Source organism: Kogia breviceps, chromosome 9 (genome assembly GCF_026419965.1).
Source record: "Kogia breviceps isolate mKogBre1 chromosome 9, mKogBre1 haplotype 1, whole genome shotgun sequence".
In the NCBI taxonomy this organism is placed as follows: Eukaryota; Metazoa; Chordata; class Mammalia; order Artiodactyla; family Physeteridae; genus Kogia; species Kogia breviceps.
Window position 1 is genome coordinate 19,511,124 of NC_081318.1, and position 18,872 is coordinate 19,529,995.

General features: G+C 39.7%; 1 protein-coding gene across 1 annotated transcript in view; it reads right to left on the reverse strand.

The window, feature by feature from the left end:
* EXOC4 (exocyst complex component 4) overlaps nt 1-18,872 on the reverse strand; it is an 826,096-nt gene that overhangs the window by 570,161 nt on the left and 237,063 nt on the right. The window contains exon 9 of the mRNA XM_059074406.2: nt 17,732-17,820. Within this exon, the coding sequence (XP_058930389.1) occupies nt 17,732-17,820 (89 nt within the window). The remainder of the gene's footprint in view (nt 1-17,731; nt 17,821-18,872) is intronic.

Consider the following 18,872-nt stretch of genomic DNA (forward strand, 5'->3'; position numbering starts at 1 on the left):
TCCACAGCCTCGCTTTGACCAGTCCTCTTTCTGTAGCCTCGCTGTGGAGAATAACGTCCACATACAGTTCATTGCTCACCTTCCAGGCTAAGTCAAAAGTTCCCCTTTCAGATTAGCTGTAATTGTTTTTGTTTTCTTACTTCATTTCAGTCATATATCGTTTGTTGTTTTTAAGAATTTAGGTTGTTTTCAATAGATCATTTCAATTTATTTCCCTTTATGGTACTAATTTGAGCTCTCTGCTACCTCTAGGATTTTTTAGGTTAAAAGTTAGAGTATAACTTCTTTTATTTTTCGTTTTCACAAGTAGCAAGGAAATGATTTAAAACTGGAGGAAAGAGGAAGGCAAAACAACAAGGTATATAAAACACTGCCAAATGCTCAGATGCAGTTAATTCATAAATAGAAGTCATGTCCATTCCACTTTAGCCTCTTCCTTTTTTTTTTTTTTGCCATATACTAATCATTCTAAATTATTTGTGTAGTAAAGTTCAGAGTTAGTGTGACAAGATGAAAATAACTTAGAAGAAAAATGGCTACTTTCATTATTGCCATGAATATTTATCTCTGGGGAGGATATAACTGGGAAAAGCAGATCACTACAGAGTCACTAAGCGCTGCCCTTGTGGTTAGAGATATATGTAAATTCCACCCACTTAACACTATAAGATTGGGAGGATCACCGAAGTAAACATGGTTTCTCAACCCTCTAACTAAAAGGACTTTTGTCAAAGAAAACAGAAAAGCAGCAAAAGAGTTTCTAAGGACCATCATAGGAGATTCTACTTAAAGTTATTTGTCCATTAGCATGCTTACTCATTAACTTTAAAAGAATTTACTGGGGGTCTCCTGTGTGTGAAGAATGATGCTAAGTGCTGGGGGGGTTGGGGGAGCAGTCACAAATAAATTAACATTTATTCAGTACTTAATATGTTCTAAACACTTGACACATATTAACTCATTTCATCCTCACTATGGCCCTAAGAGATAGGTATATTATATTCACAGTTTATAGAAAATGAAACTGACACACAAAGGGTTAATGTGCCCAGTCACCCAGATAGGAAACCTGGCTGCAGAGACCACACTCTGAACTACTAAGTAGTCCTCAGACCCAGAACGGAGAGTGAGTGATTGGCTGAGACTCAAGAATCTAGAGCTTTGGACAGAATGAGAGTCAGAGAGAACACTGAGCTTCTCTTTACAATTGAGAAAACTGGTAAAGTGACTTGTACAAAATCAAAAGGCAAGTTACTACGAAAGATGGATGGTAGCTTGATTTTAGTAATAATAAAAATACAGGAGATACCTAGAAATAAAAATTACAGAATTCATATTCTTCAGAGACTTATTAGGGCACTAAAGTTAACAGATCAGTCAAATCCTAGAAAGGAGAAAGCAGTATTTGCAATTTAAAAATAGAAAGAGGGGCTTCCCTGGTGGCGCAGTGGTTGAGAATCCGCCTGCCGATGCAGGAGACACGGGTTCGTGCCCTGGTCCGGGAAGATCCCACATGCCGCGGAGCAACTAAGCCCGTGAGCCATGGCCGCTAGGCCTGTGCGTCCGGAGCCTGTGCTCCGCAACGGGAGAGGGCACAACAGTGAGAGGCCCGCATACCGAAAAAAAAAAAATTTTAAAAAAAATAAAATAAAAAATAAAAATAGAAAGAGGACGAGGGAGGGGAAAAAACTCTAACTCGATACTCCGCACTTAGGAAGGGGAATGGTAATGCGTAATCAAACATTGTGGAATGCCTTAATCATGAGGGAGTTGATAATAGATTAATTCAATTAGTTAGTTTAGCTAATGTTAGATTATATAGATCTAAACAAAACTAGAAGAGAAACATGAAAATACATACTTTAAAAAGCTATCTTTGCTGCTAACACTCCATAAAAATTACTTCTCTTCTTATATTTCCTATCTTAAAACAAATAACATCATGATCTACCCAAGTCACCAGATTGGAAAACTGGGAACCAAGCCTATCTCTTGCTCAGTCTCCACACAGAATGAGTCATCGTGTCCAACTGACTCTACCTTGAAATTAGCTTTTGGATCTATTCCCACCTCTCCATCCTCACTGCTATTACCCTCCTAAAAAGCTGGCAGACTCTTCTATAAGCTTTCACCTGAAACAACAATACAATTTGCCTTCTTGTCTCCCACCTCACTGCGTTGATTCTCCTCCGCAAGGCCAACAGAATACTTTTACTAAGATACAGATTTGATTATGTGACTCTCCTGCTTTAAATCCTTAGAGGATTCCTTAACATTCACAGGACAGAAACCATGCCTCCCTGCTGTTATACCAGGTCCCTTGAGATCTGCCCACCCATCTCCCTTGACTGGGTCCGATATTCCCACGAGGCAATACCTACAGTTGGCTCCCTGAAGCTCTCACACAGCTGTGTGTTTTACATCCTCTCCCTACTTGCAGTGAATGCCCTTCCCCTGTTCAGTATGGTTAACTCATGATTCCTCCTTTGCAACAGCTTCTATGACTCCCTCGGGAACGTTGTGTTTTCTCCTCCATGTTCCCCAAGGTACTTGTGACATTTATTAAAACTGTCTCTGTCTGCACGCCTTGCCTTCCATGGTACCTAGAACTTTCCCGTATGTAAATGTTCCAGGAGCAGTGCCTAGAATGCGTTTGGCCTAGAAGTGTTGATTGTATGTTGTCAGCTCCAACACATCAATTACAAAAACCTTAAGAAAGAGGCAGGGTAAGCATCGCTACTTTCACTACACCAGCTGAGTAATCTGGGCCTCAGAAAGGTAAAGTGACTTGCCTGGTTAAAAGCAAAATGAGTAACAGGTACTCCTCCCGCTAAACCACAAAGCTCCCCTAGCTACTCAAAGCACAAACAGCCGCACCAATATTCCACATAGGAACCTCACTGACCAACTAAACAGGGAGATGTAAACGAGTTAACTGGTGCTGAAATCAGGCATTAATGTGCAAACAAACAGGGACTTATTTGAGCTAAGTGGGCATGAATATGCAAATGAACTGGCTGCAGTTCAGTAGATGTCATGACAATTCCAGGAATGAACATCCTATATTATGACTATTACAGTATTCATGCAGCATTCATATAGACTATCATAAATTACTGTAATACGGGATTTTCAAGTTTAAAACTGTGGTGAAGCCAAAAGTAACTTGATGCATATTTTCATCCACACCACAATTACAAGCTGGAAATCCAATGTGAGCACACAGAACTCTGCCATCTCCATACAGAAGCAAGCTGCCATTTGCAGCCTAAGCTGAACAAGGGACTTTGGAATTAGGTTGGGCTGGTCCTTCGCAATCCAGATGCTGCCAGTATCTCAAGCTGAAGCTACCATGCACGGTCTGATTTTGATACTGCTACCATAGTTGCATTTAAAACAGTTATTTTTCCTATAGGATTTTTAATAATAAAGTGGCAAGGCTATACTGCTTGAACACCGCTCAGAAAATCCAGTGTGTGATTATATGTAGCTTTTGCTCTAGTATAATCATCTTTTATATTCCTATCATCGCCAATACACCACTGGTTCCTATCAACTCTTCATCTCTTAACTGTTATGATGCACAATGGCCAAAGCCATTCACAACAGCTTTGGTTATCATTTCTGTCATCTCTGGTTCCCAAAAGTAACAAATTATAATCAGTAGAGGTCAGTATACATGAACTGATTTCCTTAATTGACAGAAAAAGTTACATCCAATTCATGTTATAAAACAAGAAAAGCCTATACTCTCACACTTGTATGCATTTATCCCTCCATGCCCACTGCCTGAAATGCCCACCCCTTCTTTCTTTATCTGGAAAGCTTCCTTTCATCCCTTATAAGCAGCTCAAACCTTAAATACTTATGAAAGCCTCCCTGCCTTTCCCAGAACTTGTACACACAACTCAGTTACATATACATACAACTCCATCATAGCACATATCACAGGGCTGTGATCACTTACCAGTATGCTGCATTAATTAGAACGTAAGTAGGGCTGCAAGTAATAAGAGGATCAAACTACTAGTGACTTAAACAAGACAGTTTCTTCCTCTCTCACAGAGAAGTCCGGGATGGGATGGTGGCTCTGGTCATCAGTGGGATACTCCACGGTCCCAGAAACCCAAGCTCCCTGGACCCCACTGCTCTACCATCCCTACAGTTCGGCCTCACCTGCGCGGTCTAAGATGACTCCCCACCATGTTTTGTTCACACTGTGTGTATGAACATCTTCACACAGCACACAGGGACGGGGCTGGGAGAGAAGGAGAGCCTTCCCTTTAAATGTAAGACCTGAAGTTATGTATATCACTTTCACTCACATTCTACTGGTTAGAATTATGTGCCCATGGCTGGCTGCAAGGAAAGCTTAGATATGTTTATATTTTGGGGTGGCCATGTGTCTGGCTAAAAATCAGGGGCTCTGTTAATACAGAACAGAAGCTGGGAGACAAGTGCCAGGCTCTCTGTGACACATTCATGGTCCCTTTCTATTCTTCTGACTTTCAAAGGCAAAAATCAAAACTTGGTTCTGTTCCTTACTGTATCCTAAAGGCCAAGTGAAGTGTCCAGTACGAGTACATGTGATAAATCTGTACCGATTCAATAAACAACCAGAATTCCTAGAAAATACAGGAAAGAAAAGTAGAATAGCTGTTGACCTCACTTAATGCTAGGTTCTGACACCCAGATGGAGAATGAGGGAGAGGAAGGTGTGGGTCAGTGGGGAGGGAGCCCTCCTGACCCTGAGGTTATCGTCTCATGAACTCCTTAAGGTACAGGACTAGTTCAGTAATCATTCACAGCTTCGGCAGGGACACAGAGTGTCAGTGAAATGCTGCAGGCCCAAGAACCAATCCAGCAGTCACAGAAAACTCCAAATTTGGTTTAGACTTCTAAACAGGGGCATTACACTACATATATGGTTTTGTCTCTGGACACTTAAAGGCCCTTTTAAAAATTATTATATTTCTACTTTTTATGAAATGTATTATATATATGAGTATCTATGACATTTTTATGGTTTTAAAAATAATAAAACAAGCAATACCATTTCCATCACTTAGCTTAAGAAACACAACACCACCATTATCCCCTTCAAGCCCCATGCGCTCCTCTCTTTGATCATATCCTCCTCCATCCTCTCCAGAGGAGATCCCTTTCCTGAGTTTTATATTTATGCCCCCATCTTACTTTTCTCACATTTTCATCATATAAGGAAGTATGCCTCAAGAAGATACTATTCAATTCTGACTGCTTCTGATTTTCATGTAGATGGAACTAGACTATATATATTCCTGTGTGATTGCTTTGGAGACTCAACCAAGCTAATGTATAGCAGAGTTCATTCATTTTCGCTGTTATAAAGTATTCCGCCATGTAGAAACATGGCTATACTGATTTATAATTCCTTTTTCCTGTCTATGACATTTGAGTTGTTTCCAGTTTTCTGTTATTCAAACAATGCTGCTATGAGCATACTTGTCCATAGGTTTTGCCTTTCACATCTGAGTTCTAATCCATCAAAAATTTATTTTCCTGGCCTTCCCTGGTGGCGCAGTGGTTGAGAGTCTGCCTGCCAATGCAGGGGACACAGGTTCGTGCTCCGGTCCGGGAAGATCCCACGTGCCGCGGAGCGGCTGGGCCCGTGAGCCATGGCCGCTGAGCCTGCGCGTCCGGAGCCTGTGCTCCGCAACGGGAGAGGCCACAACAGTGAGAGGTCAGCGTACCACCAAAAAAAAAAAAAAAAATTATTTTCCTAAATGATATGAGGTTCAAATCTAATGTCTTTCTTTATGGATAATCAATTGTCTTAACACCCATTATTGATTAGTCTGTCCTCTCCCTACAAATCTGTAATGTCAACTCTCTACCGATATCAAGTTTTCCTTTGCGTAGGAGTCTGCTTCTGGGAGTCTGTAGTTTTGTAATGGTGCCTTGGTGCCACACAGAGGAAGGGGAAAGCAGCAAATGGAAGGGGGGGGCATCTAAGCAGGTGGGGCTCTGAGCCCTCAACCCCACTTAGTCAAACCATTTGAACTATGAAATAAGACTTAAACAGAAGACAGGTTCTATGACTGAAAAATGAGTTTAAAAGCACTAGATTATGAGTTCTAAAGCACATTCTACCATTAAAATCTATTTTTTCATTTTCTAGACATCATATTATGTGCATGTTTACATCAATTTCTTCTGAATTTTGGTAACAGATCACTTTAGATAAGGTAATCTCTAACTATTAGCCTTCCTGAAGGACCCAACCTTCATTTTGAAAATGTAAAATTATCTTATGAATCGTGTCTTACTGGGACAATGATAAATTTGTTATGTAGCATTCTCACTAGTTTCTAATAATTACTTTCCTCACTACATACTATAAATGTTTGTGGTTTTCTCTATCTTCTAAAAGAGCTCAGGTCAGAATTATTAGTTGCATCATATAAACTACTAGGGTTGCCAAAATATAACTTCTTATGGTCCTAGAGAAAGTCTAAGAAAATAAGGAATAATAGCAAAGCTATCATCTTCACATTATTAAAAAATTAATGTGAACCAAATGATGAAAAATATAAGAGAAGCTAACATTCAAAATTCTCTGTTACATCATGTTAAAAGTTTCTGGTGTTTTTTCATACTTTGGTTTAAAAAAAAATTTTAATTGAAGTATAATACAGATAAGACATGCATACGTATCACTTTTAAAACTCAAATATATATCTCATTTAGCAGCATTCCCTCTTCTCCCCTATCTCTGTATGGATGAATGGATAAATGGGTAGAATAAAAGTTTTTTAAAAATAAGATGATATATCATCAACTAGTTCTGCACAATGACCAAGGGTCATTTCTCAAAAGTGAGGCTCTTAGACTTTACTAAATAAGGCTTTGTGCTGGTCACTGCACTCTTATGATCCATTTTCTCATGACCCTCCACATGGTTCAGCTACCAGTGGTTTGTCCACTGGGTAGAAAGGATGTTCTATGAACTAGACTTATTCAGAAAATAAATCCATTTTATATAAACGAAACCCACAAAAGAACATTTTCAAATAAAATAAACATCTATCTGGCATAGATTAAGACAAAGGGCTGGTACGCTCAATAACAACTGTGGCAGAGGAATACTTTTATTTCCTACATGATCTGAAATAACGCATTTGTCTGTTCATAACCTGAGGAAAGTATATTTATTACTTACTACTTCTTAGGAAAAGATAAAGAAATTAGCACTTATAAAAATTTTATTATAATTTCATATTAAGACATATCTTACATATAAGTTATGATTTGTCTTTTAAAAAGAATAATATAAATATACAAAAGGAGGGGGAATCAATTTTCATACACTATTTTACAACCTAAAACAGAAGAGATAACTGTAAGAGATTAAGGTTATTTTGAAATAATTATGTGCAATTTTAACCAAAAAAAAAGTACTTTTTACCCCATGTGCTTGCATATTGTTACTCAGTTATTAACAAAGTCATTAAGCAAAATTTTAAAGACTACAAAGAATTTTCTAATCAAATTTCATGAATATAAAGCTTTACAAGTGCTTCATATATATAAGGCTGTGGAACAAAAGGGTGGTATGTGTGTAAAATTGCTGTACCTCACTTCAGCCAAAATGTCCCTGAAAATGTGTGCATAAGTGAAATCATGCTTTAAATGCTCCATTATAGAACAGCTTGCTACTTAGGAGACTCCTATACTAAATCCTCCTATAATAAATCCTTCTGTAAAAAGGATAATCAACTCATGCTTAATCTATTTCAAATATTGCCTTACCTTAAGGCAAGGCACCTCCAAGCAGATTAATTACATACGATACCACTAAGTATTCACAACCCCAGTTACCAACAAACAATTAGAGAGAAAAACTCAGAAAATTCAGGTCAGGTCGGTATAAGAGCCCAGTTTTCCCTGATGTCAGGACTTCCATATTTACAACGTAAAGCAAGTCTTCTTAGAGAAGTCAATTCTTAAGTGGTTGGAGCTTTACAGACTATTTCAAGTGGTTGGAGCTTTACAGACTATTTCAATGTCAGGGCCATAGAAATGCCACTCATTTAACTAATGGGAATAAGAATGGCACTCTTAAAGGTAATATGATTGAGTACAAACAGAAGTACTAAGTAGCCCCAAGACAGAGAAGAAACTGTAATCAAAACTGAGTATACATTTCTACTTGGATTGGTGACAATTAATGTACTCTACCTATTGGTGAGTTTGAGCACCTTTAAAAATGAGCAAAGACAAAGTACAGAACAGCTAGTCTGTTTATTAAAGCTCCCACTAGCGTTTCTCAAATAAGTAGGCTTGTACATGCAAATAAGGAGATATGGAGGAAAGAGCCTCCTTCATCGTATATTTTCGAAGTGCCTAACTCAAGCCAAGTATCATCCTAGGCACTGGAACACATTAGTGAGTAAGGCTTGCATTCTGTGTAGAATATTAACAAAGTTGACAAGATGTACATATTTTTTTAAGTATCATGAGGAAAATAAAAAACATGCTGAGGTTAAGAATGATAAGATGTGGGGAGGGGAGATAGGATGCTGGAAGAGATCAGGAAACAATAATGAGATTTGGGCAGGAGACCTAGATCTGCAAGTTATCTGCACCTGGCCCCAAGCAAAACTTGGTTTTGGCTGAGATCATCAGGGAAGAGTGTACAGAGGGAACACAGGAAAGCTTTCAGGACCAAACCATGAGACACTCCAAGGAGCCCCTGAGAGGCTCAGAAAGAACATGAGAAAGAGAAAAGGAAAACAGTTGCTAAACGAGCAAGTGAGATGAACACAGAAAAGCAAACACTGAATCTGCCAAGATGGAGGTCACCGGTGACGTTGCGGTGAGCCGACCCAGAGAAACAGTGAGAGTGAATTGAAGGAGAAAATGAGAGATAAAGAGAGGGATGCAGCTCTCCTCATTTCACAATGATAAACTTTTTTTAAAGCACCATTTTAATTTCAATCAATTATAGCTATTCTAATTTTTACAGAGTTTTGATATCTAATTTTACAGTCACAATATCCCCTCCTAAAAGAGTTAGAACTGATAACAGCTCTATTTTTCAAATGAGAAAACCGAGGCACAGGTGATTACCAAAGACCTTGTTTTGGTCATGGGCAGCAGTAAGTATTTTGACTTCTTTTTTTTCAACCCTCATGAGACAATGTGTTCATCAGTTACCTTATTCTCCTGAAGAATCACATATTAAAACTCAGACACTAGATTCCCACTACCTCTTGCGAGAGCACCGGAATCACAACTAACTGCTGAACAATCACTGACAGGAAGACACTGGAACTAATAACCAAAAAAGATACCCCACACCCAAAGACAAAGGAGAAGCCACAATGAGACGGTAGGAGGGACACAATCACAATAAAATCAAATCCCATAACTGCTGGGTGGGTGACTCAGAAACGGGGGAACACACACCACAGAATTACACCCACTGGAGTGAAGGTTCTGAGCCCCAAGTCAGGCTTCCCAACCTGGGGGTCCGGCAACAAGAGTAGGAATTTCTAGAGAATCAGATTCTGAGGCTAGCAGGTTATTACTGCAGGACTTTGACAGGAATGGGAGAAACAGAGACTCCGCTCTTGGAGGGCACACACAAAGTAGTGTGCACGTCGGGACCTAGGGGAAGGAGCAGTGACCCCATAGGCAACTGAACCAGACCTACCTGCCAGTGTTGGAGGGTCTCCTGCAGAGGCAGGGGGTAGCTCTGTTGCACCGTGTGGACAAGGACACTGGCAGCAGAAGTTCTGGGAAGTACTCCATGCCGTGAGTTCTCCCAGAGTCCGCCATTAGCCCCACCAAAGAGCCCCGGTGGGCTCAAGTGTTTGGGTCACCTCAGGCCAAACAACCAACAGGGAGGGAACCAAGCCCCATCCATCAGCAGACAAGCAGATTAAAGTTTTATTGAGCTCTGCCCAAAAGAACAACAGCCACCACTACCCACCACCAGTCCCTCCCATCAGGAAACTTACACAAGCCTCTTAGATAACCTCATCCACCAGAGGGCAGACAGCAGAAGCAAGAAGAACTACAATCCTGCAGCCTGTGGAATGAAAACCACATTCGCAGATAGATAAAATGAAAAGTCAGAGGACTATGTACCAGATGAAGGAACAAGATAAAACACCAGAAAAACAATTAAATGAAGTGGAGATAGGCAACCTTCCAGAAAAAGAATTCAGAATACTGACAGTGAATATGATCCAGGACCTCGGAAAAAGAATGGAGGCAAAGATCGAGAAGATGCAAGAAATGCTGAACAAAGATCTAGAAGAATTAAAGAACAAACACACAGAGATGAAAAATACAATAACTGAAATGAAAACTACACTAGAAGGAATCAATATCAGAATAACTGAGGCAGAAGAACAGATAAGTAACCCCAAAGACAGAATGGTAGAATTCACTGCCATAGAAAAAATTAGAGAAAAAAGAAAGAAAAGAAATGAAGGCGGCCTAAGAGACCTCTGGGACAACATTAAACACACCAACATTTGCATTATAAGTGTCCCAGAAGGAGAAGAGAAAGGAACCAAGAAAAGATTTGAAGATATAACAATTATAAATATATATGCACCCAACATAGGAGCACCTCAATATATAAGGCAAATGCTAACAGCTATAAAAGAGGAAATCGACAGTAACACAATAATAGTCGGGGACTTTAACACCTCACTTACACCAATGGACAGATCATCCAAACAGAAAATTAATAAGGAAAGAGAAGCTTTAAATGACACAATACACCAGATAGATGTAACTGATATTGATAGGACTTTCTATCCAAACACAGCAGGAAGATCACATCTTGGGTCACATCAAGCTTCACTAAATTTAAGAAAACTGAAATAATATCAAGCATCTTTTCTGACCACAACACTGTGAGATTAGAAATCAATTATAGGGAAAACAATGTAAAAAACACAAAAACATGGAGGCTAAACAATACATTAAATAACCAAGAGATTACTGAAGAAATCAAAGAGGAAATCAAAAATACCTAGAGACAAATGACAATGAAAACACGACGATCCAAAACTTATGGGATGCAGGAAAAGCAGTTCTAAGAGGGAAGTTTACAGCTACACAAGCCTACCTCAAGAAACAAAAAAAAATCTAAAATAAACAATCTAACCTTACACCTAAAGTCACTAGAGAAAGAAGAACAAACAAAACCCAAAGTTAGCAGAAGGAAAGAAATCATAAAGATCTGAGCAGAAATAAATAAAATAGAAACAAAGAAAACAATAGCAAAGATCAATAAAACTAAAACTTGGTTCTTTGAGAAGATAAACAAAATTGATAAACCATTAGCCAGACTCATCAAGAAAAAGATGAGAGGACTCAAATCAATGAAATTAGAAATGAAAAGGAGAAGTTACAACAGACACTGAAGAAATACAAAGAATCCTATGAGACTACTACAAGCAACTCTATGCCAATAAAATGGACAGCCTGGAAGAAATGGACAAATTCTTAGAAAGGTATAATCTTCCAAGACTGAACCAGGAAGAAACAGAAAATATGAACACACGAATCACAAGTAATGAAATTGAAACTGTGATTAAAAATCTTCCAACAAACAAAAGTCCAGGACCAGATGGCTTCACAGGTGAATCCTATCAAACATTTAGAGAAGAACAAACACCCATCCTTTTCAAACTCTTCCAAAAAATTGCAGCGGAAGGAACAATCCCAAACTCATTCCATGAGGCCACCATCACCTTGGTACCAAAACCAGACAAAGATACTACAGAAAAAGAAAATTACAAACCAATGTCACTGATGAATATAGATGCAAAAATCCTCAAAAAAACACTAGCAAAGAGAATCCAACAGCACATTAAAATGATCATACACCATGATCAAGTGGGATTTATCCCAGGGGTGCAAGGATTCTTCAATATATGCAAATCAATCAATGTGATACACCATATTAACAAACTGATGAAGAAAAACCATATGATCATCTCAATAGATGCAGAAAAAGCTTTTGACAAAATTCAACACCCATTAATGATAAAAACTCTCCAGAAAGTGGGCACAGAAGGAACCTACCTCCACATAATGAACACCATATATGACAAACCCACAGCAAACATCATTCTCAGTGGTGAAAACTTGAAAGCATTTCCTCTAAGATCAGGAACAAGACAAGGATGTCCACTCTCACCACTATTATTCAACATAGTTTTGGAAGTCTTAGCCACAGCAATCAGAGAAGAAAAAGAAATAAAAGGAATACAAATTGGAAAAGAAAAAGTAAACTGACATGATACTACACATAGAGAACCCTAAAGATGCCACCAGAAAACTACTAGAGATAATCAATGAATTTGGTAAAGTTGCAGGATACAAAATTAATGCACAGAAATCTCTTGCATTCCTATACCCTAATGATGAAAAATCTGAAAGAGAAATTAAGGAAACACTCCCATTTACCACTGCAACAAAAAGAAAAAAATACCTAGGAATAAACCTATCTAGGGAGACAAAAGACCTGTATGCAGAAAACTATAAGACACAGATGAAAGAAATTAAAGGTGATAGCAACAGATGGAGAGATATACCATGTTCTTGGATTGGAAGATTCAATATTGTGAAAATGACTATACTACCCAAAGCAATCTACAGATTCAACGCAATCCCTATCAAAGTACCAATGGCATTTTTTACAGAACTAAAACCAAAAATCTTAAAATTTGTATGGAGACACAAAAGACCCCGAATAGCCAAAGCAGTCTTGAGGGAAAGAAACAGAGCTGGAGGAATCAGACTCCCTGACTTCAGACTATACAACAAAGCTACAGTAATCAAGACAATACGGTACTGGCACAAAAACAGAAACATAGATCAATGGAACAGGATAGAAAGCCCAGAGATAAACCCATGCACCTATGGTCAACTACTCTATGACAAAGGAGGCAAGGATACACAATGGAGAAAAGACAGTCTCTTCAATAGTGGTGCTGGGAAAACTGGACAGCTACATGTAAAAGAATGAAATTAGAACACTCCCTAACACTATACACAAAAATAAACTCAAAATGGATTCAAGACCGAAATGTAAGACCAGCACTATAAAACACTTCGAGGAAAACATAGGAAGAACACTCTTTGACATAAATCACAGCAAGATCTTTTTTGATCCACCTCCTAGAGTAATGGAAATAAAAACAAAAATAAACAAATGGAACCTAATGAAACTTCAAAGCTTTGGCAAAGCAAGGGAAATGACAAACGACGAAAAGACAACCCTCAGAATGGGAGAAAATATTTGCAAACGAATCAACGGACAAAATATATAAACAGCTCATGCAGCTCAATATTAAAAAAACAAACAACCCAATCCAAAAATGGGCAGAAGACGTAAATAGACATTTCTCCAAAGAAGACATACAGATGGCCAAGAAGCACATGAAAAGCTACTTAACATCACTAATTATTAGAGAAATGCAAATCAAAACTACAATAAGGTATCACCTCACAACAGTTAGAATGGACATCATCAGAAAATCTACAAACAGCAAATGCTGGAGAGGGTGTGGAGAAAAGGGAACCCTCTTGCACTGTTGGTGGGAATGTAAATTGATACAGCCACTATGGAGAACAGGATGGAGGTTCCTTAAAAAACTAAAAACAGAATTACCCTATGACCCAGCAATCCCACTGCTGGGCATATACCCAGAGGAAACCATAATTCAAAAAGACACATGCGCCCCTATGTTCACTGCAGCACTATTTACAACAGCCAGGACATGGAAGCAACCTAAATGCCCATCGACAGACGAATGGATAAAGAAAACGGGGTACATATATACAATGGAATATTACTCAGCCATAGAAAGGAACGAAACTGGGTCATTTGTAGAGATGTGGATGGATCTAGAGACTGTCATACAGAGTGAAGTGAGTCAGAAAGAGAGAAACAAATATCGTACATTAATGCATACATGTGGAACCTAGAAAAATGGTACAGATGAACCAGTTTGCAGAGCAGAAACTGAGACACAGATGTAGAGAACAAACGTATGGACATCAAGGGGGGAAAGCAGGGGTGGGATGAACTGGGAGGCTGGGATTGACATGTATACACTAATATGCATAAAATAGATAATAAAAACCTGCTGTATAAAAAAATAAATAAAAAAAACTCAGACACTATATTGAAGCTAAATGTTCTTTAAAATGAGTACCTTTCTAAGCTAGCACGTGACTGGGTGAGCAGTACAATGAAGCAGTGGAGGGCCTCAGAACAACAGGACACCCATGATTAACGCAGACACATGTACAAGTCTGACTTCCAGCTGCTGCCCTGCACTCTTGGGAACAGCACCCCGACATCCTCAGCCCAGCTGCCCACAGCACACAATGTAATGAACCACCTGTACCCTGACAGTTAGAGCTAAAAGAGATGGGCTGATGATACCAAAGAAATCTCGTTTTTTCATTCTTTTTCCCCCTTGTGTGGTGTTAGGTAGAACATTTTTTAATTGCATGATGAATTAGAAATGTTCACAGGAGCTTAACTTTTGTCAGATGTGAGCCTTTTAATGTTACTTTGGTGGTCTATCTTTACCGCTCTCCTACCACAGAAGGAAGAGCTGACCTCACGAACCAAACCACTGGGAAGCGAAGCCTGCAGCTTCGTGGCTCTAAGAGAAGAGACGAAAATCTCCTGCCAATCTCTTATGATATGACTGAACTATTTAACTATGCCTTTTCAGGATAAGGTGAAATGCAGATCTCACTGTGGTCCTCAGACCAGTCAGGTTAATAGAATAACTGCAAAAGAATGACCGTTTTTAACAGAAAAAAAGATGCGATTCCCCCCCAAACTCCTTTTTTCCTGCTGCAATATTAAAAGCATTCATCAGAGAAACTTTGGTTTCTGGATGAAACTCCATCAAACTTGCACAAAAACTGGTCAGCTGATACAGCCTCTCACCAAGCACGAGATGTTTCAGCTCAGCTCAATTATTTTTAATGATTATTATGGACATGATATGTTGGCTAGCGACTTCCTCCCCTCTAACCAGAGATAAATGCTCCTATTTTGCTCAACACTGGTAAGTACAATAGACTGTTGCTTGAAAGTTCCGTATTTCAACTAACTTTTTGAAGGATGGTAAAGTTCCTAGATTATGAAGATTCTTCGATTAACCATTCTCACAGAATGAAAGTCCTCTGTAACTTAGTTGGATTTTTCAATGTTTTTCAATTATATAGAGCAATGTTGTCCTAGGCCAGACAGCTCAATGGCAACATTTCTATCTAATAAAGCCATGTATAACTGCAAAGAACAAAAATGTATCTACGTTTAGGTTCTACTTCGGCTTAAACTTAAAAGCTAATGTAAACCCATGAAGCTGATAATGGCTGTCCGTGGCCCCATGTCCTTTGGGGCGTCCTTCCTAACCTCTCACTAATAAGCTGTCCATCCTACTTTAGACCTCTGCCATCCTCATTCCTTCTGTCAGTGAGTCCATCAGTATTTACTGAACATTTACCATACCAGGCACTGTACTAAGCACAGGGAATAAAACAGTACGTCCCTCATGGAGCTTATAGCTCTGTGGCAAATCCACAATACAGTGTGGAGAACGATAATAAGAAAGGGAACAGTAAAGATGTGAGCACACAGCAGGGGCCATGAGCCCAGAGAGAGAGAGAAGGAAAGAGAGACAGAGAGTGTGTGCTTTTTGGGTTTTTTTTGTTTTTTTTTTGAGGGGGTATGTTAGGGAGAGGAGACACCAGCAGGGAGGGCTCATCACAGTGACAAACTGAAGTTGGAAAGCTGAGCAGGGTTCAGCTTTCAGAAGGTATACGAAAACTCTGAAGTGACAAAACTAGAGATAACATTTGGAGAGAGGGAGGAAGGCATAACATTTACTACATGTCAGGTACTTTTCTCAGCACTTTTCAAAGCTTGCTCACCTAACGTTCACAACAGCCTCATGGGGTAGGCACTGTTTATGCCCATTTAGAGATAAGGAGGCACAGAGCTTCTGAAGCTAGGAAGTGGGGAGCTAGATTTTAAACATAGGCAGTACGGGCCCAGAACCCTCTACTCTTCACTGATTGGCTGTACTGTGTGTCTCTCAAGAGGTCATGGACTACGGGTGGGGTTGGGGATGGGGCACAGCTAGAGCAAAGCACGGAGTGCTCACTCACCGTGCTCACTGTCTACTAAAAAGGGGGAATCTGGTATCTGTCATTTATCTTCGTTCAGTAACGATGCTATAAGCTAATTTCCTTTTCCTTATATCCTCAAATGTATTTCTAGGCTTTTAATTCTGGTAACTATATGTCTGAGCTGTGGAATTATTACTGTGATATAACTATGAGACAGCAGAGCAGAGTCTTTGGAAAAATTTACAGGTATTTACTGATAGATTAATAATGAAGGTGAAGGTAGGAATGACTAGGAAATAGTCTTTTTTTTTTTTTTTTGCGGTACGCAGGCCTCTCACTGCTGTGGCCTCTCCCGTTGCGGAGCACAGGCTCCGGACGCGCAGGCTCAGCAGCCATGGCTCACGGGCCCAGCCGCTCCGCAGCACGTGGGATCCTCCAGGACCGGGGCACGAACCCGTGTCCCCTGCATCGGCAGGCGGACTCTCAACCACTGCGCCACCAGGGAAGCCCTAGGCAATAGTCTTTTAACTCTAGAAAGGCTGGCTAGTTGCTTCCTGACATTCTGTTGTAGAATTATGATGAGTCTTAAAAACTAAATATTTAAGTGTGTAGGCTAGTCACTACAAAATATTCCAAGTGCCTGCAATGCATCAAAGACAGTTAAAGTATTCTTCTCCATCCCTCACGGAGAAAGCCCATAGTTCTAAAATAATTTACAGAATCTCTTGCATCTCAACTCTAGCAATTTTATCCATACCATCCACTTAGTTGTTACCACTGACTGCCTTATATTGTTATTGATGTTCATTCCCTACTTTCATAACTGGATCTTAAGGTTTTTATCTTTTATTTCCATGTAGTCAACAACTTCCATCCCTTCCAGTGCTTGGATGTCTTGCATTTAGCAGACCTTCACAAATCTCTCTTAACTGAACACATTTACCATGATTAGCATCCTTCTGGTCACAGGAAAAAAATGTTATTAGTGTTCTTTTTTTAAATAAATTTACTTTTAATTTATTTTCTTAATTATTTTCTTCTTCAGATTCCAACTTTTTAGTAACCACACATGAACATCAAATATCCTGTGTATCAAAGTTATGTTGATCAGAACGTACTGTTTATTAAAGGCATCCTCTTCCCTTTAAATAACGACAGAGGCTGCATCTGTACTTTTCCAAATCTCAAGTACCCCTGCCATATTCCAGAAGGTACTGAAAACAATAATTAAAATAACAGGGGCAGCCACAGAAGACTGGCATTCCCCTAGACTGTGACTGGAATCATGTCTGCCATCTTTAAGCAAAAAGGAACTGCCCTCATTTCTTTTAACATTGAGTTCCCACTTGAATGGGAGCAGGTCTATAAATCCTGTGGCCACAGTAATAGTTTTAGCTGCTTGGCAGCTGATGCTGGGAAATGAGAGAAGAAACAGATTACCAGGTCTTTCAATCTTTGCTATCTTGAAAGAATCCTGTGAATGCAGACCTCAAATTCACATGCTATAAACACTTCAGATGTTTCTCCAGAAAACTAATTTTTCTGGAGAAGGTCGATTACCCACCTTGAAGCTCCCCACTCCGACTGTACAGCTCCCTTCTCTGTTCTCGCAAATAGGCACTCATACTGATGGCATGGGAGGATGATTCGAACCTGCAACGAAATGCAGCGTAAACAAACGATTAGGTAGTAAGCAAACAGGCGGTGTCCAGCTCCGTATATTCCGACGGTATTCTACTCCAGCCCGTGTGGCGCTCCCTCGTGTTCCACAAGCAAGACGTTCTGGCTGTTCCAGGCCAGGGCAGGCTGCCATAAACCTTGATTTGTGAATGATATTCCTGCCTATACGCTCCTCCAGGACAGTATTTGGATGTTCTGCTCCTTCTCTATTTCAACCGACACACTCGATCTTGCGACTTTCTTTTGCCTCCACATCCCTTGCCAGGATCCCTACACACACAGCAACAGCAGTATCCTCTAATGGCATTCTGATTTTGCTCCTAGGCAGCTCAAAAGACATCAGTGTCTGCCAGCTGCCACCACAGAAATACGGGCTCCTCAGAGCTGAACCCCGGCCTTTGTAACTCCCGCAGTGAGAGGAGTAGCACAGTAGGCCGTGAGAAATGATGTTAAATAACTACACCAGAGACACAAGGCATCTACGGCCTCTCCTTCAAAGTCCTCAAAAACAATATACTTTCTAAACGGTGGCCAGGATTCTTACCGGGCACCTGTCATTCTTAGAAGGATTTCTCCTGCCAGCCTGTTATCCTGACAGAAAATCTCAGGTTTGAAATGGAATTTCTTACCACATCAAAGGACTTACGGTTTGATACAGTCATAATTTTACCTGGTTTTTTTGGTTGTTGTTTTATTTTACCACATAAATTACTTTCAAAAATACCAAGCTACAAAACGTTGTTCACACCTCCCCAGGGACTGCTTCAGAGGTTAGAAACACGGGGGATGGGTTCGTGATACAGAACATGGCTTTAAAAGCTAAAACAACGACTACAAAATAGAAAAAACAACAACAAATCACAGTCTTAAAAATAACTTGCAGGTAAGGAAGAACAACAACAAAAACAGGTAAAATTATGACTGTATCATCAAACTGTGAATCCTTTGATGTGCTAAGAAATTCCATTTCAGGGCTTCCCTGGTGGCGCAGCGGTTGAGAGTCCGCCTGCCGATGCAGGGGACAG